The 25,111-nt window shown below is 35.3% G+C and overlaps 2 protein-coding genes across 2 annotated transcripts in view; one reads left to right on the top strand and one right to left on the bottom strand.

The window, feature by feature from the left end:
• GPR137C (G protein-coupled receptor 137C) overlaps window positions 1-17,266 on the top strand; it is an 81,909-nt gene extending 64,643 nt beyond the window's left edge. Inside the window, exons 4-7 of the mRNA XM_049897812.1 lie at window positions 13,639-13,788; window positions 15,203-15,328; window positions 15,488-15,606; window positions 16,599-17,266. Coding sequence (XP_049753769.1) covers window positions 13,639-13,788; window positions 15,203-15,328; window positions 15,488-15,606; window positions 16,599-16,776 — 573 coding nt within the window. The 3' untranslated portion in view covers window positions 16,777-17,266. The remainder of the gene's footprint in view (window positions 1-13,638; window positions 13,789-15,202; window positions 15,329-15,487; window positions 15,607-16,598) is intronic.
• Window positions 17,267-21,247: 3,981 nt separating this feature from the next.
• The window catches only part of ERO1A (endoplasmic reticulum oxidoreductase 1 alpha), a 40,019-nt gene continuing 36,155 nt past the window's right edge, over window positions 21,248-25,111 (bottom strand). The window contains exons 13-15 of the mRNA XM_049897809.1: window positions 24,999-25,085; window positions 24,777-24,910; window positions 21,248-23,209 (exon numbers count right to left, since the gene is read on the bottom strand). Coding sequence (XP_049753766.1) covers window positions 23,149-23,209; window positions 24,777-24,910; window positions 24,999-25,085 — 282 coding nt within the window. The 3' untranslated portion in view covers window positions 21,248-23,148. The remainder of the gene's footprint in view (window positions 23,210-24,776; window positions 24,911-24,998; window positions 25,086-25,111) is intronic.

Genomic DNA, 25,111 nt, shown 5'->3' on the forward strand with positions numbered 1-25,111 from the left:
TGTAAGCCGAAGAGTATAAAATATTGCTGAGAGAAATTAAAGAAAACTTAAATCAATGAAGAGATTTACTGTGTTCATGGATTGGAAGACACAATATTATTAACACAGCAGCACTTTCCAAATTGATCTATAGATTCCATGCAATACCGATAATAATTTTGCCATGCTTTTTTAAAAAAACAGAAATTGGGAAACTGCTTCTAAAATGTATATGAAATTACAAAGGACCTAAAATACTTAAAACAGTGCTCTCCAGTAGAGAGCTTCCTGCAAAGAAGGAAATACTCTATGTCTGCCCTGTTCAATACCTTACTTCTAGCCGTGTGTGACTACTGAGCATTTGAAATGTGGTTTGTGCAATGAAGGAAATGATGTTTTAATTTAAATGCTCATATGTGGCTAGTAGCAACTGTACTGAACAGCACAGAAAGTAACCTTGAAATGCGGGGGGGGGGGACTTTCACTACATGACTTAGTATACAAAACAGTATAGAACTTAGTATAAAGCTACAATAATTAATACAATTAGTTAGCAGCGTAAGGATAGAAAACTAGATCAATGGAACAGAATACAGAACCCAGAAACCAATCCACATTTATATGGTCTTTTCATTTTTTACAAAGGCACTAATGCAATCCAATGGGAAAAGAAAATCTTTTTAACTAATGGAGCTAAAACAACTTGTTATCCATATGGAATAAAATGAACCTCTAACTCCACCTCTTATCAAATACAAAAAGTTAATTCAAAATGAATCATAGACGTAAATGTAAATGAAAAAACTCTAAAGCTTCTAAAAGAAAACATGGGAGAATATCTTTATAGCCTGACTAGAGGCAAATGTTTCTTAGGTCATAGAAAGTTGCGTATTTTTCTGGAAATAATGTGTGCCTTCTAGGTTTGTTTGCCAACCACGCCCCCGTCCAGTGAGGTATTTTCATAAGTGTGATATGGTGATTTTTTTACAGCAACATGTTTTAAAAAATTGTCATAGCAGTACTTATGAAAATACCACACAGGGGGAGTGCACAGTTGGCAAACAAATTTAGAAGGTGCACGTGATTTGTGTAAAAATACGGTAATAACCACAAAAGAATAAATTGATAAATTAGGCTTTGTTAAAATTGAAAATTTCTCATCAAAAGACACAACTAATAAAATACAAAGGCAAGCCACAGACTTCAAGAAAATATTTACTTTATAGCCACAGACTTCAAGAAAATATTTACTGTATAGCCACAGACTTTAAGAAAATATCTACTATTTCTGTGCCTTGCCTTTCCATTTTATTAGTCATGTCTTTTCAAGAGAATTTTTTTCTTTTTTTCTTTGAACTTTTATTGTACTTTAAGTGAAAGTTTGCAAATCAAGTCAGTCTCATACAAAAATTTATATACACTTTGCTATATACTGGTTGCTCTCCCCCTAATGAGACAGCACACTCGATCTCTCCACCCTCTGTTTTTGTGTACATTCAGCCAGCTTCTGACCCCCTCTGCCCTCTCTTTTCCCCTCCAGACAGGAGCTGCCCACATAGTCTCATGTGCCTACTTGATCTAAGAAGCTCACTCTTCACCAGTATCATTTCCTATCCCGTAGCCTGGTCCATTCCCTGTCTGAAGAGTTGGCTTTGGGAATGGTTCCCGTCTTAGGCTAACTAACAGAAGGTCCGGGGACCATGACCTCCGGGGTCCTTCTAGTCTCAGTCAGACCATTAAGTCTGGTCTTTTTATGAGAATTTAAGGTCTGCACCCCATTGCTCTCCTGCTTTCTCAGGGGTTCCCTGTTGCGTTCCCTGTCAGGGCAGTCATCAGTTGTAGCCGGCCGCCATCTAGTTCTGGTCTCAGGCTGATGTGGTCTCTGGTTTATGTGGCCCTTTCTGTCTCTTTGAGTCGGAATCGACTCGATGGCAGTGGGTTTTGTTTTGTTTTGTTTTGTTTTGGTTTCTGTCTCTTGGGCTCATAATCACCTTATGTCTTTGGTGTTCTTCATTCTCCTGTTCTCCAGTTGGGTTGAGACCAATTGATGTATCTTAGATGGCCGCTTGCTAGCATTTAACATCCCAGACGCCACTCTCCGAAGTGGGATGCAGAATGTTTTCTTAATAGATTTTATTATGCCAATTGACTGAGATGTCCCGATACCATGGTCTCCAAACCCCCACCCCTGCTACGCTGGCCTTCGAAGAGTTCGGTTTATTCAGGAAACTGCTTTGCTTTTGTTTTAGTCCAGTTGTGCTGGCCTCTCCTGTATTGTGTGTTGTCTTTCCCTTCACCTAAAATATTTCTTATCTACTATCTAATTAGTTGAAAACCCCTCTCCCTCCCTCCCTCCCCACTCTCGTAACCATCAAAGAATATTTTCTTCTCTGTTTAAACTATTTTTCGAGTTCTTAAAATAGTGGTCTCATACAACATTTGTCCTTTTGCAACTAATTTTACTCAGCATAATGCCTTCCAGATTCCTCCATGTCATGTTATAAAATGTTCCAGGGATTCATCATTGTTCTTTATCGATGCATAGTATTCCATAATGTGACTATACCGTAAATTACCCATTCATCCGTTGATGGGCATCTTGGTTGCTTCCATCTTTTTGCTATTGTAAACAGTGCTGCGATAAACACGGGTGTGCATATATCTGTTTGTGTAAAGGCTCTTATTTCTCTAGGATATATTCCAAGGAGTGGGATTGCTGGATCGTATGGTTGTTCTATTTCTAGCTTTTTAAGGAAGCGTCTAGTCGATTTCCAAAGTGGTTGTCCCACCAGCAGTATAGAAGTGTTCCAGTCTCTCTACAACATCTCCAACATTATTTTGTGTTTTTTGGATTAATGCCAGCCTTGTTGGAGTGAGATGGAATCTCATTGTAGTTTTGATTTGCATTTCTCTAATGGCTAATGATCATGAGCATTTGCTTATGTATCAGTTAGCTACCTGAATGTCTTTAGTGTGGCGCATGTTCATATCCTTTGCCCATTTTTTAATTGGGTTATTTGTCTTTTTGTAGTTGAGTTTTTGCAGTATCATGTAGATTTTAGAGATCAGATGCTGATCGGAAATGTCATAGCTAAAAACTTTTTCCCAGTCTGTAGGTAATCTTTTTACTCTTTTGGTGAAGTCTTTGGATGAGCGTAGGTGTTTGATTTTTGGGAGCTCCCAGTTATCTAGTTTCTCTTCTGCATTGTTAATAATGTTTTGTACACCGTTTATGCCATGTATTACGGCTCCTAGTGTTGTCCCTATTTTTTCTTCCATGATCTTTATCGTTTCAGATTTTATATTTAAGTCTTTGATCCATTTTGAGTTAGTTTTTGTCCATGTTGTGAGGTATGGGTATTGTTTCATTTTTTTGCAAATGGATATCCACTTATGCCAGCACCATTTGTTAAATAGACCGTCTTTCCCATTTAACTGACTTTGGGCCTTTGTCAAATATCAGCTGCTCATATGTGGATGGATTTATGTCTGGATTCTCAGTTCTGTTCCACTGGTCTATATACCTTTTGTTGTAGAAGTACCAGGCTGTTTTGACTACTGTGGTGGTATAACTGGCTCTAAAATCAGGTAGAGTGAGGCCTCCCACTTTGTTCTTCTTTTTCAGTAATGCTTTATTTATCTGCGGCCTCTTTCCCTTCCATATTAAGTTGGTGATTTATTTCTCCATCTCATTAAAGAATGTCGTTGGAATTTGGATCGGAATTGCATTAAATGTATAGATCATTTTTGGTAGAATAGACATTTTTACAATGTTAAGTCTTCCTATCCACGAGCAAGGTATGTTTTTCCACTTATGTAGGTCTCTTGCAATAGTGTCTTCTAGTTTTCTTTGTAGAAGTCTTTTACATCTCTGGTAAGATTTATTCCTAAGTATTTTATCTTCTCGGGGGCTACTGTAAATGGTATTGATTTGGTGATTTCCTCTTCAATGTTCTTTTTGTTGGTGTAGAGGAATCCAACTGACTTTTGTATGTTTATCTTGTATCCTAATACTCTGTTGAACTCTTCTATTAGTTTCAGTAGTTTTCTTGAGAATTCTTTAGGTTTTTCTGTATATAAGAACATGTCGTCTGGAAATATACTTTTACTTCTTCCTTACCAATCTGGATGCCCTTTATTTCTTTATCTAGCCTACTTGCTCTGGCTAGGACCTCAAGCACAATGTTGAATAAGAATGGTGGTAAAGGGCATCCTTGTCTGGTTTCCAATCTAAAGAGGAATGCTTTCAGACTCTATTTACGATGATGTCGGCTATTGTGTTCGTATAAATGCCCTTTATTATGTTGAGGAATTTTCCTATTTTGCTGAGAGTTTTTATCATGAATGGGTGTGGAACTGTGTCAAACGCCTTTCCTGCATCAATTGATTAGATCATGTGGTTCTTGTCTTTTGTTTTATTTATATGATGGATTACATTAATTGTTTTTCTAATGTTGAACAATCCCTACATAACTGGAATGAATCCCACTTGGTCACGGTGAATTATTTTTTTGGATATATTATTGAATTCTATTGGCTAGAATTTTGTTGAGGATTTTTGCATTTGTGTTCATGAGGAATATAGGTCTGTAATTTTTTGTGTGTGTGTGTAGTTTTTTTTTTTTTTTTACCTGGTTTAGGAATCCCTGGTGGCGTAGCAGTTAGGTGCTACGGCTCCTAAACAAGAGTCGGTGGTTCGAATCCACCAGGCACTTCTTGGAAGCTCTATGGGGCAGTTCTACTCTGTCTTATCAGGTCACTATGAGTCGGAATCAACTCAGTGGCAATGGGTTTGGTTTTTTGGGTTTACCTGGTTTTGGTATTAGGGATATCCTGGCTTCATAGAATGAGTTTGGGAGTATTCCACCCTTTTCTATGCTGTGAAATACCTTTAGTAGTAGTGGCTTTAACTCTTTTCTGAAAGTTTGGTAGAACTCTCCAGTGAAGCCATCTGGGCCAGGGATTTTTTTTGTTGGGGGTTTTTTAATTACGTTTTCAATCTCTTCTTTTGTTATGGGTTTATTTAATTGTTCTGCCTCTGTTTGTGTTAGTTTAGGTAGGTGGTGTGTTTCTAGAAATTTATCCATTTCTTCTAGGTTTTCCAAATTTGTTAGAGTACAATTTTTCATAGTAATCTGAAATGATTCTTTTAATTTCAGTTGCATCTGTTGTAATATCTCCCATCTCATTTTTTATTTGGGTGATTTGCTTCCTCTCCTGTTTTTCTTTTGTCAGTTTGGCCAATGGTTTATCCATTTGGTTAATTTTTTCAAAGAACCAGCTTTTGGTCTTCTTAACTCTTTCAATTGTTTTTTCTGTTCTCTATTTCATTTTTTATTTTCATTTAATTCTGCTCTAATTTTTATTATTTGCTTTCTTCTGGTGCCTGAGGGTTTCTTTTGTTGCTCTCTTTCTATTTGTTCAAGTTGTAGGGATAATTCTTTGATTTTGGCCCTTTGATATTTTTATATGTGTGCATTTGTTGGTATAATTTTACCTCTGAGCGCTGCTTTTGCTGTGTCCCAAAGGTTCTGATAGGAAGTGTTTTCATTCTCATTGGATTCTATGAATTTCTTTATTCCATCCTTAATGTCTTCTCTGACCCAGTTGTTCTTGAGCAGGGTATTGTTCAGTTTCCAAGTGTTTGATTTCTTTTGCCTGCTTTTTCCATTATTGATTTCTACTTTTATGGCCTTATGGTCAGAGAAGATGCTTTGTAATATTTTGATGTTTTGGATTCTGCTAAGGCTTGCTTTAAGCCCTAGCAATGTCGTCCATTCTAGGCAATGTTCCATGTGCACTAGAAAATAATGTATACTTGGCTACTTTTAGGTGGAGTGTTCTGTATATGTCTATGAGGTTGAGTTGGTTGATTGTGGCCTTTAGATCTTCCATGTCTTTATTGAGCTTCTTTCTTGATGTTCCGTCCTTCACCGAAAGTGTTGTGTTGCGGTCTCCTGCTATAATTTGGAGCTGTCTATCTCACTTTTCAATGCTGTTAGAGTTTGTTTTATGTATCTTGCAGCCCTGTCATTGGGTGCATAAATATTTCATATGGTTGTATCCTCCTGGTATATTGTCTCTTTAATCATTGTATAGTGTCCTTCCTTATCTTTTGTGGTGGATTTAACTTTAAAGTCTATTTGGTCAGAAATTAATATTGCCAGTCCTGCTCTTTTTTGATTGTTGTTTGCTTGATATATTTTTTTCCATCCTTTAAGTTTTAGTTTGTTTATGTCTCTAAGTCTAAGGTGTGTCTCTTGTAGGCAGCATATAGACAGATTGTGTTTTTTTAATCCATTCTGCCACTCTATGTCTCTTTGTTGGTGCATTTAGTCCATTTACATTCAGCAGAATTATGGATAGATTTGAGTTTAGTGCTGTCATTTTGATGTCTTTTTTGTGTGTTGTTGACATTTTCTTTTTCCCACTTAATTTTTTGTGCTGTGTAATTTATATATTGTCTTTTCCTCTTATTCATTTTTCTTGATTTTATTTCTGCTGAGTCTCTATTTTTTCCTTGTATTTTATTTTGATGAGTAGGATTGTTAGTCTCCTTTGTGGTTACCTTATTATTTACCCCTATTTTTCTAAGTTTAAACCTAATTTTATTCCTTTATATCACCTTGTCTTCCTCTCTACACAAAAGATCTATGACTACATTCCCTCTTTATTGTTTTAATGTTGTCTTCTTTTACATAATGACATCACTGTTTCCCTGTTTTGAGCGTTTTTTTATCTTGATTTATTTTTATGATTTCCCTATCTGGGTTGACATCTGATTGCTGTGTCCAGTGTTTGGGTCTTGGGTTGACATCTGATATTATGGATTTTCTAACCAGAGAACTCCCTTTAATATTTCTTGTAGTTTTGGTTTGGTTTTTATGAATTCCCTAAACTCTGTTTATCTGGAAATGTCCTAGTTTCGCCTTCATATTCGAGAGACAGTTTTGCTGGATCTATGATTCTTGGCTGGCAATTCTTTTCCTTCAGTGCTTTGTATAAGTCATCCCATTGCCTTCTTGCCTGCATGGTTTCTGCTGAGTGATCCGAGCTCATTCTTATTGACTCTCCTTTGTAGGTCACTTTTCATTTATCCTTAGCTGCTCTTAAAATTCTCTTTATCTTTGGTTTTGGCAAGTTTGATTATAATACGTCTTGGTGACTTTCTTTGAAGAGATACCTTGTGTGGAGTTCGATGAGCATCTTGGATAGGTATCTTCTCATCTTTCACGATATCATGGAAGTTTTCTGCCAACAAATCTCCAACAATTCTCTCTGTATTTTCTGTTATCCCTCCCTGTTCTGGTACTCCAGTCACTGATAGGTTATTTCTCCTGATAGAGTCCTACATGATTCTTATGGTTTCTTTATTTTTTTTAATTCCTTTATCTGATTTTTCTTCAAATATATTGATGCCAAGTGCTTCATCTTAAGTCTCACCAACTCTGCCTTCCACTTGCTTAATTCTGCTCCTCTCACTTTCTATTGAGTTGTCTAATTCTGTAATTTTGTTGTTAATCTTCTGAATTTCTGATTGCTGTCTCTCTATGCATTCTTGCAGCTTATTAAATTTTTCATTATGTTCCTGAATAACCTTTTTAATTTCTTCACGTGCTTTATCTCTGTGTTCCTTGGCTTGTTCTCAATATTGGCCAGATCTCCTTCCTGATCTCGTTCCTGATGTCTTGAAGAGTTCTGTATATTAATCTTGTATTCTGCATTCCATAATTCCAGGAATGCACCTTCATCCAGAAGATCTCTTGATTGTTTTGAGAGCTTGTTGAAGCGATCATGGTCTGCTTCTTTATGTGATTTGATATTGACTTTTGTCTCCAAGCCTTCTACAAGTTATTGCATTAGTTTATTTTATGTTTGTTTACTGTATCTTAGCTTCTTGCTTTGTTTTGTTTTGATATGCCCAAATAGGTTGCTTGAGTGAGTTAGCTTGACTACTTTTGCCTTTGAAGCTCTAACATCCTGTCACCAGATTGCTAGAGCTGTTATCAGGTATATGAGCCTTGGATTCCATTCAAATTTCTTGTATGGATTCAGCTCAGGTGTCCAGGTAGTTGGTCATCAAGTGTGTGGTACAGGCTCTGTCCTACAGTCTTAGAGGGGCAGGGGTGATTGGTGTAGGTACCGGTATCTTGTTGCAGCAGGGTGTCACACTCTGAAAAAGGCAGGGAGCTGACGACCGTTCCCCGAGTGTCTGTGAGGAAAGTGCGTCCCTGTTCCGTAGAGTGCATGGATGGGTGGGTTCTGCAGATGGACCCTGGGCACCCAATGCTTTTGGTTATAAGGACTGGTAGGTACCAGTTGTCCTTGGACCTCTGTCATGTTTGGCTTGGTGACCTGAGTGGACCCACCAGTCCTTAGGCTCCTGATGTACATAGGTAAGGAAACTGTTTAATAGGCAAAGCAGTGTCAAATATCAAACACCCACCTCTTTACCACACAGCTGAAACAGTTGAAGTCTGCCAACAAGGGCCTATTCTCCTGAAATAGGGCCACATAGGTCCATGCAGGTGGGAAAGGTATTCAAAGTCCATGGACCGTTTATGCCTGGACAGGAGCTGCTTCTGTCCTGAGCTCCCCAGGTTAGTGGAGTTGGCAGATTATCTTTTCCCCTAATTGTGAATTTATTCCTTCTCCCAGGCTGGGAGAATGGCTCAGGATGGTCAGCAAGGCCTGTCTCAGGCCCAGGGAAATCAACAGCCACTGAAGCCGGCTTGGGGGCTGGAGGCACGGTAAAATATACACATGTATTTAGCTTTTGCCGAAAGTGCCGTTCTTCTCTGGTTCCACAGGTGTGAGTAGTTTGTGCAGCCAGCTGTTTCTCCCTGAGGAACTGCTGCCGAATGCTATCAGCAGCCTGCTGCAGTCGTTCCAGGAAATGGTGCCTGAGGGTTCCTGGCAATTCAGGTCTGGCAACTCCTGTACGCTTCTAAACCATCTTTCCCTCCCTCTGCCACTCGGTCCATTTTCTAATTTTGCCTTTGGTGTTCAGGGCTCCTAGCTTGTCATAAATATAATCGTTTCACCTGTTTTTTTTGAGTCTTTGTTTTAAGAGGGTTCACTGGAAATGTCTGACTACTCCACGATCTTAGCCCTGCCTTGAAAAATTTTAATTTTTAATGAAGCCTAATTTATCAACTTATTCTTTTGTGGTTATTTCCATATTGATATATATATATATGTATGTATCTGCAAGGCATTGGTTTACAGGATATATAAAGATCTACAGGTCAATAAAAAAAGACAACCCAATTTAAAAGTGGTCAAAAGATTTGAATAGACTCTTCACAAAGAAGATGTACCAGTACCCAATAAGCACATGAAAAAGTGCCTAATATCATTAGTCATCAGTTAAATCCAAATTAAAACTACAATAAGATACTACTACACATCCAGCAAAATGGCTAAAGTTAAAAGGTTGACAACTCCAAATGTTGACTCTGATGTGGAGCAACTGGAACTCTCATACTTCATTTGGAAGTGTAAAATTCACATCCATTTTGGAAAAAGATCTGACAGTTTCTTACAAAGCTAAACTTAAACCTACCATATGATTCAACAATTCTACTCTTGGATATTCACCCGAAAGAAATGAAAGCATATATCCACAAAGTTTTCAAGAAAGTTCATAGAAGTTTTATCGTAATAGCCAAAGGCTAGAAACAGCTGAGCTGCTCATCAACAGAAAAATGGATAAACAAACTGTCATATAATACAGGTGTTTAACTGGCCTAATTTGCCCAGGGACTGAGGAGTTTCCCTGGACTTGGGGCTTTCAGTGCTAAAACCAGGAAACTCTCAAACAAATCTGGAAGAGTTGATCACCCTAATTTTGTATCTCAGCAATAAAAAGACCAAACTACTGATTCATCCAACAACATGGAGCAATCTCAAAAAGATTATGCTGAATGAATGAAACCTACAAAGGTGTTTATAGTCTATGATTCCATTTATATGACATTCTGGAATAGGCAAAACTAAGTTGTGGTAAAAACAAAATCAAGAGAGTATTTGTCTCTGAGGGCTTGAGGATTTGGATTGACTGGGAAGGGTGTGAGGGAATTTCCTGGGGTGCTGATAATGTTCTATGTTTTGTTAGAGATTTGAGTTACACAGGTATACACATTTGTCAGGACCCATAGAATGATATCTTAATGTACCTGCATATCTGCATCCTAAAAATACCTGTAAATAAATTTTGAAATCTAGTTAATAGTATGCATACTGAACTATTTAGTAGTGAAGTTTTATTCTACTTGTTAAGTGTGGAATTTTTTAAAAAGTGGTATGGAGGTGCCAGTGATGGGAAGGAGGTTAAATCCTTCTTTGAGGATTGCTCCTGAATGAAATTGTTTATTACTCTACTTATTTTAGGAAGTTTTTCTTTAACTATTTGACAACACTTTCTATGTTGCTGCATTCTTATTTTTCCCTCGAGTAATCCTGTACTTTGCAGGATTACTTCATTTTCTAAATCCATGGATTTCTTTCATTATTATATGTATACAACTTGGTTGCAGTTTTGTTTGTTAATTCCTCAGTATTATTGATTCTTTGGTCTCATTCACAATAATCTTTTTAAAAATTATGCTATGTACAAGTTTAAGCAGAGACTTTCTATATTCCTTTTTTAGCAGTCATTTTATTTTTAAAGCAGGGAATGTAAACTTACTCAAAGTTATTTTAGAGGATGATAATGCTTACAGCATTCTGTTTTCTGTTGCCTTGACTTTATTAGATAATATAGTATTATTAAAATTAGATGTAGATTGATTTTAGATTAACTTTCTCAAGAATTTTTTTGTGTATTTACAGAAATAGAACATGCTCATTGTAGAAATTTTTTGCTTTGGTTTTTTTTAATATTTAATCTTGCTAGGGTTTTGTTTATTTTCATTCATAATGTTATACTAATGGATTAGCTTTAAAAAGGTACTTTTTTCAAAGCATCTTTCATCTTTTCTTTTTCTTCTCATATGCCTATAAAATATGTTGTTCTTACAAGGAAGTCAGCTAAAATAATGGTTCTCAACCCTGCCAGACCTAATGCCTTCTTTTTATAACCTGTTTTTATCCTGAAATTAATAGGTCATTTAACCTACCTACACACATAACTTCAAAATTTCAGTGTGATGCTGTAACTATAACATAAATAAAAGGGAATTTAAAAGTAAGTATTTCAATATGTAAATATTGGTGCATGATGTAATAGTCAGATGCTTGTACCTATTCATAGAAACCATGAATGGGACAACTACAAGTGCAGACTGTTAACAGTGTGTTGCATTCAGGGGCAGATTATCCAATAGGCAAGGTAAGCACAGTGCTTACCTTGCTTACCAGATCATCATGTGGTGAAACCCATGATGAAATTGTTCACTATAGATTAGTAAGTAAGCAAAATTAAGCCTGTCTTAACCTTGCTTGCTGCATCATCCACCCCGTCAGGGATTATAAATTTGAAGAGGCTTTGATTCAGTAGGAAGGTGCTGTAGAGTTGGGAGAGAGACAGACGCCAGCCATACCTAGAAGCAGAGTCTTTGATGTGGTGAAAAAATGTGAAATTGTTCACTACAGATGATCTGGTAAGCAAGGTAAGCATGGTGCTTACCTTTGGATAATCAACCCCTGGTTGCATTGGTGATTTAAATACAACAAGCAGTGTTGCTGTCAAGTGTCATGATTTTCTGAAATATTTGAACAACTCTTGGTCAAATTTTGAACAAAACTAAGTACAAATTTCCCTCTATTTACATGTTATGTGTTGTTGGAAATTTTGGCATCTGTTTAAACTATGTAAGTATATGCTTTGTTTATATGTAAAACAGAGTAAGGTAATTATACAGAGGTTTTTCAACTACATGACTATCCAAGAGGACATTTGGAATTATGGAGGTCATGGGACAGTTCTCCTATGTGGAGGGCTCTCCTGTGAATTGCAGGTCATCTAGCATCTCTAGAAGGAGCCCTGGTGGTGCAATGGTTAAGCGCTCAGCTGCTAACCGAAAGGTCAGAAGTTTGAACCCACTAGCATGGGAGAAAATTGTGGCAGTCTACTTTTATAAAGATTTACAACCTTGGAAACCCTATGGAGGAGTTCTGCTCTATCCTTTAGGGTTGCTATGAGTCAGCATCAACTGGACAGCAATGGGTTTAGATCTCTAGACCTTGTACACTAAATGCCATCATTGCCCCTTAATCATTCCAAACCCAAAACCAAACCCACTGCCGTCGAGTTGATTCCGACTCACAGCAACCCGATACGACAGAGTGGAACTGCCCCATAGAGTTTCTAAGAAGTGGCTGGTGGATTCGAACTGCCGACTTTTTGGTTAGTAGCCAAGTGCTTAACCACTGCAGCTCCAGGGCTCCATCCTTAATCATTATGACAACTAAAATACGAGCTTCCAAACCATGCTGTTATGGATTGTATGTGTCTACCCAGATTATATGTTGGAATCCTAACTCTTGTATGTGTGGATGTAATCCCATTGGGAATAGGATTTTCTGTTATGTTAAGGAGGTCATATCAGTGTAGGGTGTGGTTTAAGCCTAATTACTAATGAGATGTAAAAAGAGCAGATTAGACACACAGACAAGTGAGCACAAATGGGGGAAAAATAGATGCCACATAGAGCTCACCGTGGAACCAAGGAATGCCAGGGTTAGAGAAGCTGAAATAATTTTCCCCCAGAGCAGACAAAGAGAGAAAGAGCCTTGCCCTAGAGCTAGTACTCTGTATTCAGACTTCTAGCCTCCTGAACTGTGAGAAAGTAAATTTCTGTTCTTTAAAATCACTCACTTGTAGTATTTCTGTTACAGCAGCATTAGAAAACTAAGACATATCCTATTGGATATTTTTTGCAAGGGCTCTCTTTGGCAGTGGTGCCACTTTTAGAAATAATGTTTTTAATGAATAAGATAAAATACATAGAATTACAAAGGAAACCAATCATATTGAAACACAGACCTCATGTTAAGAATCCCTGCAAAAGGTGATACCCTTCCCTCCTGAATATACACACTCTAGTTGAGAACCACTAAGTTTGAGAGCTTTCCATATTTTAGGAAATGATGAAACCCATTATATTAAAATATTCAAAAATATTATGGATTGGAAAGTGCTTTTGGGCACCTAGATCATGTCATCATTGTAATGGCATCAGTAGTGAGCTAGCATCAACATTCTAATAAAATCCAATAAAATGGGCAAAATAGTATAGGAGCTGTATTTCCATTGTTTGATTCAAAATTCAGTGTATTAAATGGACTAATGCTTCTATTCCCCATCCTTTTCTCATTGTGAGTAACTTGTCTTTCTGATTAATATAAAGCTCAGATCTTTTGCCAACTTGTTTATTCATACATTACTTAAGGAAGGTAACCTTGGCAGAACAAAATCCTCCAGCTGCCACTGGGAAAACTGGCAAAGAACTTATACATATTAACAGGGTAGTTTCAACACAATTGACTCGAAGAATAGGACTGATAAAACCAGATAATCAGGAGTTTAACAGATCTTACTTAGTGTTTTCTAGGAGTGCAGTGTTTTCTAGGAGAGTTGACCATACCACATGTGGGTGAATGGCTTGTCATGATAAATGTGCAGGGTATTGTGATGGTGATTTTTATTTCTTTTAGGGTATATCTCTGTGCCAGACTGTTGTTGTAGGCTCTGTAGTCATTCTTCTCTACTCGTCAAGAGCTTGTTATAATTTGGTGGTGATCACCATATCTCAGGATACACTAGAAAGTCCATTTAATTATGGCTGGGATAATCTTTCAGATAAGGTAGGTACCTACCATATATTGCCAATCTAACAATGTGATAATGAAATTAGCCTTAACTAGGACAGCATTTTAGGTATTTAACTTACAAACACTTTTATGGAATCTGTCTATTATCAGTAATCATACTTAAGTATCTAGGTATAAAAATCCTCATTTATATGTGATGCTTAGAATTATTCTTCAGAGAGAACTTTTTTCCAAAGGAATATTTTTTCTTTTCATTTTGTAAATAATACTAATAGCTTGATATGGGCCATAAATCTATTGTACTAATTTTTTAAAGAAAAATCATTGCTGTAGAGTCAATTCCAACTTAAAACCAATAAAAAAAAAACAATATCTCTAGATAAATGGATTGCCTGTCATTATCCAGTGAGTGTGGGTATGTCTTTAATTTGTTAGGATAAATTTAACTCTCTCTTACCCAAGAATTACATATAACCTAAATATTTGTTTCCGTTTTAGAAGTTTAAATAATTACTTTCATGTCAGTCTGGTGTTATCAGTCTTGTTAATGAGAAATCATTCACAGTTCTTTGGGTGTAAGGGTATTTGCTACAGTAATTCCCAGGATGGTATTTACAGTATGCATATTTCACCTGCCAGCATTCTCCAGCTTAACGAAGCTTTTTAATTTAACTTCATACCAAATTTAAGGCATCCTGGAATACTATTTTACCAGAATTTCAACTTTCCTAAGGAGAAGAAATTTTCATATGTGGTTCCATGTGCCAGATTTTCTTCATTCTCATTTCCATTTCCCTGTTCCCAACATCTGATACCAAAACCCATTGCCTTCGACTCGATTCCAACTCATAGCAACCCTATAGGACAGAACAGAACTGTCCCATAGAGTTTCCAAGGAGTGCCTGGTGGATTCGAACTGCCAGCCTTTTGGTTAGCAGCTGTAGCTCTCAACCAGTACGCCGCCAGGGTTTCCCAACATCTGACAGAATAGCAGTAAATTCAGTATGGAGGTTGGACCCAAAAGCATATTTTTAAGTAGCAGCAGAGCTGAGTGACTTAATTTCTCGACAGGAGTAGCCCAGGGTAAATGCCAGTATGTTGCTTATGGAGCAGCAGAAATCAGCAGTTTCTTTATAACTACTCCCTTCAGACTATGAGGCCTAAAAACGAGATGACTACGTATTATCCGTATATTAAAAGTATATTCATAAACTGATACATTGAAAAATGTCATCACTTTTTATTCTACTTAATAGCAAAGCATTTTAATGTCCTTTAAAGGATAAGTATCATTACATGGGAAACCACAAAATTTAGAAAATTTTTAAGTGTTGTGTGCTTGTACTTGATGTTTTAACTTACTCTTCCTAAAGCAAGTAAATTGTGGAGGATGATTGCTTATACCTGAAACAGATTTTAAAATTGCTTTGCCGTGCTTTATTTATAGGCTCACATAGAAGACATAAGTGGAGAAGACTATATAGTATTTGGAATGGTACTCTTTCTGTGGGAACATGTGCCAGCATGGTCAGTGGTACTGTTTTTCCGGGCACAGAGATTAAATCAGAATTTGGTACGATATCATAATATTCCCTAATACCAGTTCTTATTTTTTTAAAATAATGGAAAGTTTATATTTTTGGCAAAGTTTAAGACTAAAAATCATTGTAGATCTCAATCTTTCTGAGTTGAAAAATAAATCTTTACATGCTATCTGATACTTTGTTCACAGGCACCGGCTGGAATGATAAATAGTCACAGTTATAGTTCCAGAGCTTACTTTTTCGACAATCCAAGACGGTATGATAGTGATGATGATTTGCCAAGGCTGGGAAGTTCACGAGAAGGAAGGTAGATGTAATGAACGTCATTAAGCCTGAATTATTACTGAAATAGATTGAAAAGCACAATCTAACCTTAACCCAAATATGAAAAAAGGTGATTTGGTGGTCTGTGTCACTAAGATCATTTAAAATTGGCGCTTAGAGCAGTGGATGGTAAACCCATTGTGGGACATACACTTTAAAGAACTACCTTCTGACTCTAAGCCTGTATATTGATTACCTTTATTTGATAAAATGCCTTAGAGTTAAATGGTACCATTTTATTTCAGGACCTCATGTCAGTTCAGAGCTGGGGGTGGGCAGGGAAGGAATACTATTACAGTGGTTAGCTATATTTTTCCATATCCCTAGGGCTATTTAAAATCTAAGAATAACCCTAGATAAAACTCTTGGGATCCTTAGGTACCACAGGAAATCTTCCCATGCCTTCCTTGTTCCAAAATCATTCCAAGTCCTTAACTAGCATACCATTCACTGTGTATCAAGGCAATGTGAAAGTCATAATTCATACCTATCTAATGCTTTCAGCTTAATAGAGCATTTTCTGTAACCCAAATTTCATCTGGAGAAGTTACTTAGCCTCAGTTTTTTGAGCCTCAATTTTTCATCTGCAAAATAGAGGTCATAATAGAACCTATCTCATAGTGTTACTGTTGAGTCTTAAAGAAGTGTGTGTGTGTGTGTATGTACACACACAGATAATACACACATATATATGTATATATATGTATACACACACTTCTTAGAATATTACTTTAGCACATAAAAGGCATCATATTGATGATGATCTAATAATCATCAGTTCTGGATCGTATTTATTACATTTGTAATATAGGGTGAAATCAAGAATATTAGATAAAAGTCATTAAATTTTGTAAAGTCATGTTATTTGACAAAGAACATATTTCAATATATTTGATACTAATTATATTAAAAATTCACTGAAAACTTTAAAAACTGACCACAGTCCTATGGCTTTCTTTGCCTTTTTTCTTACAGTTTATCAAATTCGCAAGGTTTGGGCTGGTATGGCACCATGACCGGGTGTGGCAGCAACAGTTATGCAGTCACTCCCCACCTGAATGGACCTATGACAGATACTGCTCCTTTGCTCTTTACTTGTAGCAATTTAGATATGAACAATCACCATAGCTTATATGCAACACCACAAAACTGACAGCATTAAATTTACCAAGTCATAATTCTTGAATTGTTTTTCATGAATGTGTATATTCAACATGTTTAGATCCCATCTACATAAACATTTCATCATCTGTTGCAACTGAGAACAAAGCCTGGAAATGTGGCTGTGCCCAGTGGAGGACATAGCTGATACTTGTGACCTCTTCCTAGTAAAATGAAGTAGAACAGAAAATTTGGAGAGGAAGAAAAGACGAATTAGATCTTAAGGCACTTGAGATGGCCTCCAAACACCCTGACTTTGGAACATCAAATGTATCTTTGCCTATTTGCACTTTTATCTTTGTTCCGAAAGAGTAAACTGCAGTCCCCAAACTCATATCCCAGTTTTCACACTGGCATATTATATTGTACACCAAGTTGGGAGACAATTTTCCTACATAAATCAAAGTCTGTGTATTCTGTGGTGTACTCTATATAGAATTCTTACCCAATAAAAGTTTTACAGTGTGAACTGTGTACAGAATTAAGGCATAAAATGTATCATTCTTTTTAAAAATCTCAAAATATTTAATCACTGGAGATAGTTCTTTTAAGCATGACTTTAAAATGCCAACCGAAAATATTTAAGCAATCATTTTAAACAGATGTTAGTAGTGATTCTTTACAGTGATAACCAGCAGTGTTCTTTGGAAAGCCACAGTCATTTCTTCAAAAGTAAAATATACCATTGCAAATTGTGTTGCTACTTTGAAGTAGAATTTGTCAAGTGATTATTTCGTATGATTAAGATACATGTAGTCGAGTTTAAGCATGATTCTTCAAGAAAGCAATAGTGATTTTTGGAAAGAGAAATTTTGGTAGAAACTTCTTGGGACTAAACACATTAACAGATGCATTTGAGAATTATTCATAAAATGTACAATTCTAAGTTAAAACTTGGGTACATTTTAAAAAGCATTCTATTTAGCTAAAACAAGACATGGCTGACCTTACCTATTGATGCAAGATTGTCCTCAGGTAAATTAAATCATGATACATTACTGCAGTGAGCTCAAGTGCAATACTTTGTAAGACATATAATTTCTCCTTTAGTTTTATATTTTTATTTTATATGTGGGCAGAGCCAAATTAAATTGAATTCAAATTAATCCCAGCACTAAAATGAGTAAATTTATGTAAAATAAAGGTACTAACTAGGTAAGTATAAAACCTGTGGTTAATATTGGAATACCTTTAGAATTGCGCTAAAATTGACTTGAATATCCTATCCCAAATCTAAAAAATATATGGTAGGCTAAGATAATCGAGAATTTAAAAATGCACTTTTTCTACCAGTGTCTATATGGAAAAAAGTAGATGCTGAATACCTCAAGATGCCAGTGGAACAGGCAACACTGGGAAGTTATCACAGCATGCTAAAAGACAACTAACTATACAATTGTCTGCTGATCTGTTTCTTCAGAATTGAAACTAATACAACTGTCTTTTTCTGTTGTCTACATCGATTAGAAAGTTATGTCTTATTTGTTCAAGTACAGTCTTTCAACTTTTTAATAACGATGCAGTAACGACAAAAATATACAGTAGGTGAAAAGCTCTAAGGAATAAACAATTTTTAATGATTTCCATCTTTTGGGAGGTTGATACACAGCCAAAGAAATTTCTTCTTTTTACAATTTCTTTACATTTTACTTCTTTAAAATGTATTTATTTGTTGTTTCACTAAATTATAACAAAATTATAATATAAAATTATTTCAAATTCAATCAGAACCATAAATTTAGTTATGTTATTTTGAGTTTGTTTATAAGAAGTTCTTTCATTGTAACCAAATTATTAGAAAATGCACAGTACAAAAGTTAACCTTGGTATTAATATGACACATAACATGCACTTAATTGCAACTTCAATTTTAGACTTCTTTTCAGGATGCCAACTATTTCTTTTGCTAATATTAGATACCTAATTATCTAGAGCTATCTAAAAAGATCTGTGTTGGTTTTGTTAATCCTTGGAGTTCAAGGTGATAAAGTAAATTTGTTCTAGTAAGGCTTCCCCAGATAATGTTCTTATTTGGCCAGAAAAACAAAGATTACTTTAAAAAATATATTTCAGATAATATAACTTTGTTCTTTTAGCTATATTGACTTTTCCAAATTTCAGATTTGTTAAGTTTATTCTTATCACTGACGAAGGTACCTGAATTCTTGCATTTGTCTTCTTATTCACATCTTCCACAATACATCACCAAAGACAAAGACAGATAAGGTTCTGGCCCAATTTTTCTTAAAAATTCCAAAGCACTAGGAGCACTTTAAGTTTGGTCTTGAAGGAAAGAGTTGTTTATAAAATCAAAGGGCTACTGATTCCCTGTTCATCCTGTACTGAAGCACATGATGACAATTTCAGACCTTCGTTTTTGGTTCATTAATTACAAAAGCAAATTTCATTGCTTAAGTGTGTAATTCTACAGTGATTAGCAGTTATTTGTTTTTATTGTTACAATTGGGTGGCTATTAATTTTGAAGCTGTTATCACTCATTGTATCTGGTTGTAGTTTTATGGGAGATATAATTTATAGCTCAAGTGGCTTTTTTATGCATAGCTTTTTTATTATTTAACAGTGTTTCTCAGCTATATAATCAGTTTCAAACTGGTTGTAAAAGTATAGCTGTGGCCAATGAATGTATTTATTTGTTGTTTCACTAAATTATAACAAAACACTACTGTTAAAAATAAAAGTGTTTGTGGTTTTATTTGGAGGTCTAGTTTTCTTAATCTCTCTCAATGAACTATATATACTTATTGCATTTCTCCATCATGTAAGGATAAGGACCCTAGTGCTACTACAGAAAAGAGAAGAATATCAGGAGTTACAAACAATAGTTTGCTTACATCTAAACATCAAATCATTTAGGAATATACACCAATTTGATATGAAATGCCATATACTTTAAAATACCAATAAAGTATTAGATAATACATATATATCCAAATATTAAGCTATTAAGTTCCTTATCTGGAGTAATGTATAACCTGTCCCATTCCCCTTAGAGTATTAAACAGAAATCAGTTTAAGTAGTCCATAACCCCAGGCAGCTATTTTTCGATTACTCAAGAAATTCCTCAGTGATGCTTCCCTTTCCCTTAAAAGCTACTTTTTTTTTTTCCAGAATAGACTCCTTTCAAGTCCCCCCTCCAAAAAAACCACCAAATTTTAAATATAGTATCAGAAGCTTTATTGACCCCCTAAAGTCCACAATTCCTCGGGAGTCTACTGACTCTTGCTATAAAGAATATTTGAATGAAGGTGTGACCTCTAATATAACAAAGTCACTTTAAAAGCAATTTACTCAACAAACATTTATTAACCATTCATATGCCAAAAACTATGGAGATTAAAAAATGAATAAAGGTTTTGTTCCTGCCCTTAAGGAGCTCACATTCTAGTAAAGGAGGCTTTAAAAAACAAAAACAATACAGTACAATAAGTAATACAATAGAGGTAGGTTCTAATTACAGTGATGGCACAAAAGAGGAAGTTAGATGACTCTCCATGAATGGAGGAAGAGAAATTTCACAAAGGAGATACTTATACCGGACCTGCAAGGATACACATGAATTTTCTAGATAGGGAAGGAGGGCTAGGATACTCAATACAAAGATAACAGTATGTACCAAGGTGTGGAGCCTGACCATGTAGCACATATAGAGAATTGTGAGTCTGTTTAATCAGAACATTGTCAGGGTGAGGGGGATATCTTGTACACCAAGTAAAGGAGTTTGCTTTTCACCTGAAGGTGCATGAGGTCACTGACGGGTACTAAGCAAGGAGGACATGGTCAGAGTGCTTCTGGAAAACCCACTCTGGTAGCATTGTGGAGCAACAAAGAGGAGACAGGCTGAGATAAGGAGATAAGTTAGTATAGTACTGCAGGTGAAGAACACAAAAATGGAAAGATGGTGATGTATCAGATATGGAGATAAAATCAGTAGAGCTTAGACATTAATTGGATAGAAGGAAGGTGGAGGAGAAGTGAGGCTAATAAATTTAGAAAACAATGGTCCTGAAATTAACCGAAGTAAGGAACGTAAGCACAGGAGTAGGTTTTGGAGAGAATGACTGTTTTAGACACACACAGGTTATCTGTGGGACAGCCAAGTGAAGATATACAGTAAGGAGTTTGATTGGGAGGCCTGGGCTAAAGATAAGGATTTAGAAATTATCAGATTGGGATTACTCAAGAGAACAACAAGGATGAAAGCCTGAGGAATACCATTTAAGGAATAAATGAAAGGAGGCTGAAAAGGAGGTGAATAGGAGCAAGTGAAATGTAAGGAACCAAGGGAATAAAGAATTTTAAGAGACTTGTGAGCAATGTCAAGTGCAGGAAGAAAAGTGAAATAAGAAACGGCTTGTGAACCTATCTGTGGATTTAGAATAAGGATTTCAGACTTTATAGGAAGGAATTCTTAACTATGGGACCAGAAGCCAGATTGTCGTTAAGGAACAAGTGGGAAGTGACAAAATGAAGGTAGGGATATTCTGTCACAGAGTTTGGCTCTTTAAAAAAAGGCATAAAATGAGAGTTAGAGAAGTTACAGACAAAATTACAATTTGAACCCATCTACCGTACTTCAGAGTATTACAAAATTTCTTAAACTTTTATGTATGGTGGTTACTTCCTAGTCCTCTGAGTCTCCAAGAGGACTGACTTAACTAGTGGTTTTTTATTTCTCTTGTCCTGCCCTATTCAAAGAAAATAAGGGGAAAAGAAAAATGGGACACATATGGTTAGATTTCGCTCAGTGAGTATTCATTTAAAATATTGGATACATATTCATACATTCGGTCACAAATATTTATTGGATATCTACTATGTGCTTGACATTGTACCAGACCTTGGGGACAAAGAAGAAAAGTATACAGCAGTGTAAAGTAACATTTCCTAAACCTTATATAAATAAGCCCTGCACTATTAATGATGTGACATCTCAACACGGTATACCTGCTAATACATATATTAAAAAGGTACATGTTTTGAGGTATACAGTTTCATTTTCCCTACAATTCCATTTGATATGAATTTCTAAACTTCTTTAAATATTTTTATCATTGAGGAGTTCCACTAATGAAAACCTCCCAACATTAAACTTCAGTTTTAGGGAACCAAAGGGGATGAATCTCATGTATAAAAAACAAAAATTACATGTCCTATTACTATACAGATTCAAGTATAGAAAGGGCAACAAAACTCAAAAAGAATTTGAGATTAGAACTTGAAATGATTCCTATTTTAAGACTCATAGTGCTATAATTCCAGATTTTTCTTTTTGTGTGTATTTTCATTAAGGATATCAGTTTTAAAAAAGTATTCAGTATTACACGCTGAAGTACTTAGGGTTCAAGGGGCATAATGCCTGTAACTGACTTTTAAATGACTGAGGAAAAAAATTGTTTGTGTGTATGTGTGTACATACAGAGAGCACAAAATATAAAGGTAATACAGACAAATAGCAAATCTGGGTAAAAGAGCTCTTTGTACAATTCTTAAAACTTTTCTGTAAATTTGAAATTATATCAAAATAAAAAGTTTCCCAAAATTGTATTACTAGGGAAAGTATTATGAGATAAGTATATAAATCTAGTAAAACTTTTCACAATGTTTAGAAATTGCCTATGTGCCTTCGAGTTGTCATTTTTCCTTTCCATACACCCAAACAGCCTGATCAAAATAGTAATATAATATTAAAAGTGACTTCTTTCATACCAGTGTATGTGGGGTTGCCAGATAAAATATAGGACTCCCAGTTAAATTTTAATTTGAGACAGATAAATTAAAAATTTTTCAATATAAGTATGCCCCAAATATTGCACAGGATATTCTTACACTAAAAACTTCTTCACTGTTTATCTAAAATTCAAATTTAACTTAGCATTTTGTGTTTTTATTTGCTCTATCTGGCACCCTAAATGTATTTTAAAAATTCTAGGCTATTAATTATAGGTTGTTCATGAGCCTTCTTACCATTTTCCTATTCAATGCTTGTCACGTGGGCCATATTTTTATTTATATCTTCTGACACAAAACTCTACTTGGAGAGAAGTGAAGCATCATTCACTTGGTTTTACCCAATATGAATTTGATAATCCTGATTTTATTCAACATTGAACTTTAAAATTTTTACCAAATTATTGAAGAATTACTTTTACTCACAATGATATTATACGCAGACAACACAATTACAAAAAAGTATATGCTTAAAACAATATAGATCTCCTCTTACAAAAGCAGCTTTATATAAAAGGTTTGGCTTAAGACTGTCATTGCTATTATGCTTTTGAATGAAATTCCACTCTTTGGCCTCCATTGTCCAGAAACAGGCACACTTTACCTCGTTTTCTTTAATGAATATTCTGTAACAAGTTCCTGAAGTTTTCTAATTCTGTCACACTTGTAGAAATTCTGTAACCAAAAATAATTTCACTCAGAAACCATCTCAGATATATTTTCTCTGTAAGTTATAATTAATTATGCATTTTTAGAGCACAGAAATTTTGAAAAGTAATTTATTTCAACAAACTTAAAGGTGCACAAACCATTTAATCTAATCTGATGTACTCTAAACCTTAACTTGACATGGTAAAACTAACTAAAATAATGTTATCTGCCCAGGAATTAGTTATTTTTAAGTATTTATATACTTAATAGATTGTGTTCCTACTTGACAAAAATGGTTAAGCACTCAACTAATAGTTGAAAGATTGGCAGTTCAAACCCACCCAAAGGTGCCTCAGAAGGCAGGCTTGGCAATTTGCTTCCAAAAGGTCACCGCCTTGGAAATCCTATGGAGCAGTTATACTCTGCACACTTGGGGTTGCCATGAGTTGGAATCAATGGCAACTTACAACAACGTCCTTAATATAAAGTATACTGTATTTTTATGCAAATAACTCACGCCTTCTACATTTTGCCAACTGCACCCTCCCCCTGCGAGGTATTTTTGTAAGCATGCTATGCTAAATTTTTGTAAAAAAAATTGGCATACTGGTGCTGATGAAAATGCCTCACAGCAGGAAGACACAGTTGGCAAACAAACGTAGAAGGTGCACGTTATTGGTGTAAAAATATGGTAACATTAGGTACATAAATGATTATTAGATTGTAATATTATAAAGTATAAGTATATAAATATGTAAAAATAAATAATATGCCATATTTAGTAACTATACAACGAACCAAAGCTACTGGTCTAGAAAGAGTGAAAATAGTAAATGTGTGACCAATTTTTTTCCACTAATTTCTATAGAAAGTTAATGTCTGTTCATTATTTTTAAGTGTCCTTTGGCTCTGTTCTCTACCATAAAAAATGTAGTAGAATACTGAATAAACCATAACTGTCAAGCTTCTGGGTACTCAAGAAATAACTTGGAAGGTCAATTATTTCTAGCCTCAAATATTAAATAACTGTAATTTTTTAAGGTGAAGAAATGTATCCTAAAAATGTTAATTTTTATAAATCTCTGTATTCTTTAATATGATAGGCCAGAGGAAATGCATCTATATTTACATTTTTAATGTAAATTCCATATTTCAAGTTTATCCTCCAACTATTTTGATGAAAATTGTTTTTAAAAGAATTATTAACTTTTCAATATGATGCTAAATTTACAGAGAAATGTACATGTATACCTATCTTAAGCAAGGTATGATTTTTCCAGGACCTTTAAAAAATAAGTGGGCATCACAAAAATCTACTTTTAAAAAATTAGAAAAAATATTCAGATCAGTAAAATGAATATTAAATTCTAATCAGTATATTAATCATGATTATAAAAGTCAATAGATGAAGATAAAGAATATCATCTAAAGTCTGTATTTACATAGTTGAGGTATTCCATAAGATCATATAATTCAACACTGAGCTAATGTCATTAAAAAGGATATTTCTTACCTAATTTTATCTGAGCATATATGAGCTGCATTAGACTTACTTGGCTAGCAGAAAAAAAGTTAGTACATTCAAACTAACCTTCCGAATGCATTAAATAATGATACTATTTCTTGTCTGGTTAGCTGGAATTCGTAACTGGGTCCACTTTCTGGCATATTTGCTATCAATTTCTCAGAAAACAAGATCTTCAGAGCAGTGCCCAAACCCTGAGTCTATAACAGAAGTAAGAAAAAGAAAAAAGTCATAAACTTCTTCATGGGAAGGATAAATAAGAAATGGGACTGAGCTAGAGTTGCTTACCTGAAGCTTTCCCCACAGTCGACATTTCAAACAACCAACACAGTCCATGATTCTTGAAATATTTCTAAAATGCAGTCGAAAGTCCTCCTAAAAACAATTTAGCACAATTTTAA

This window comes from Elephas maximus, chromosome 10 (genome assembly GCF_024166365.1).
Source record: "Elephas maximus indicus isolate mEleMax1 chromosome 10, mEleMax1 primary haplotype, whole genome shotgun sequence".
NCBI classification, from domain to species: domain Eukaryota; kingdom Metazoa; phylum Chordata; class Mammalia; order Proboscidea; family Elephantidae; genus Elephas; species Elephas maximus.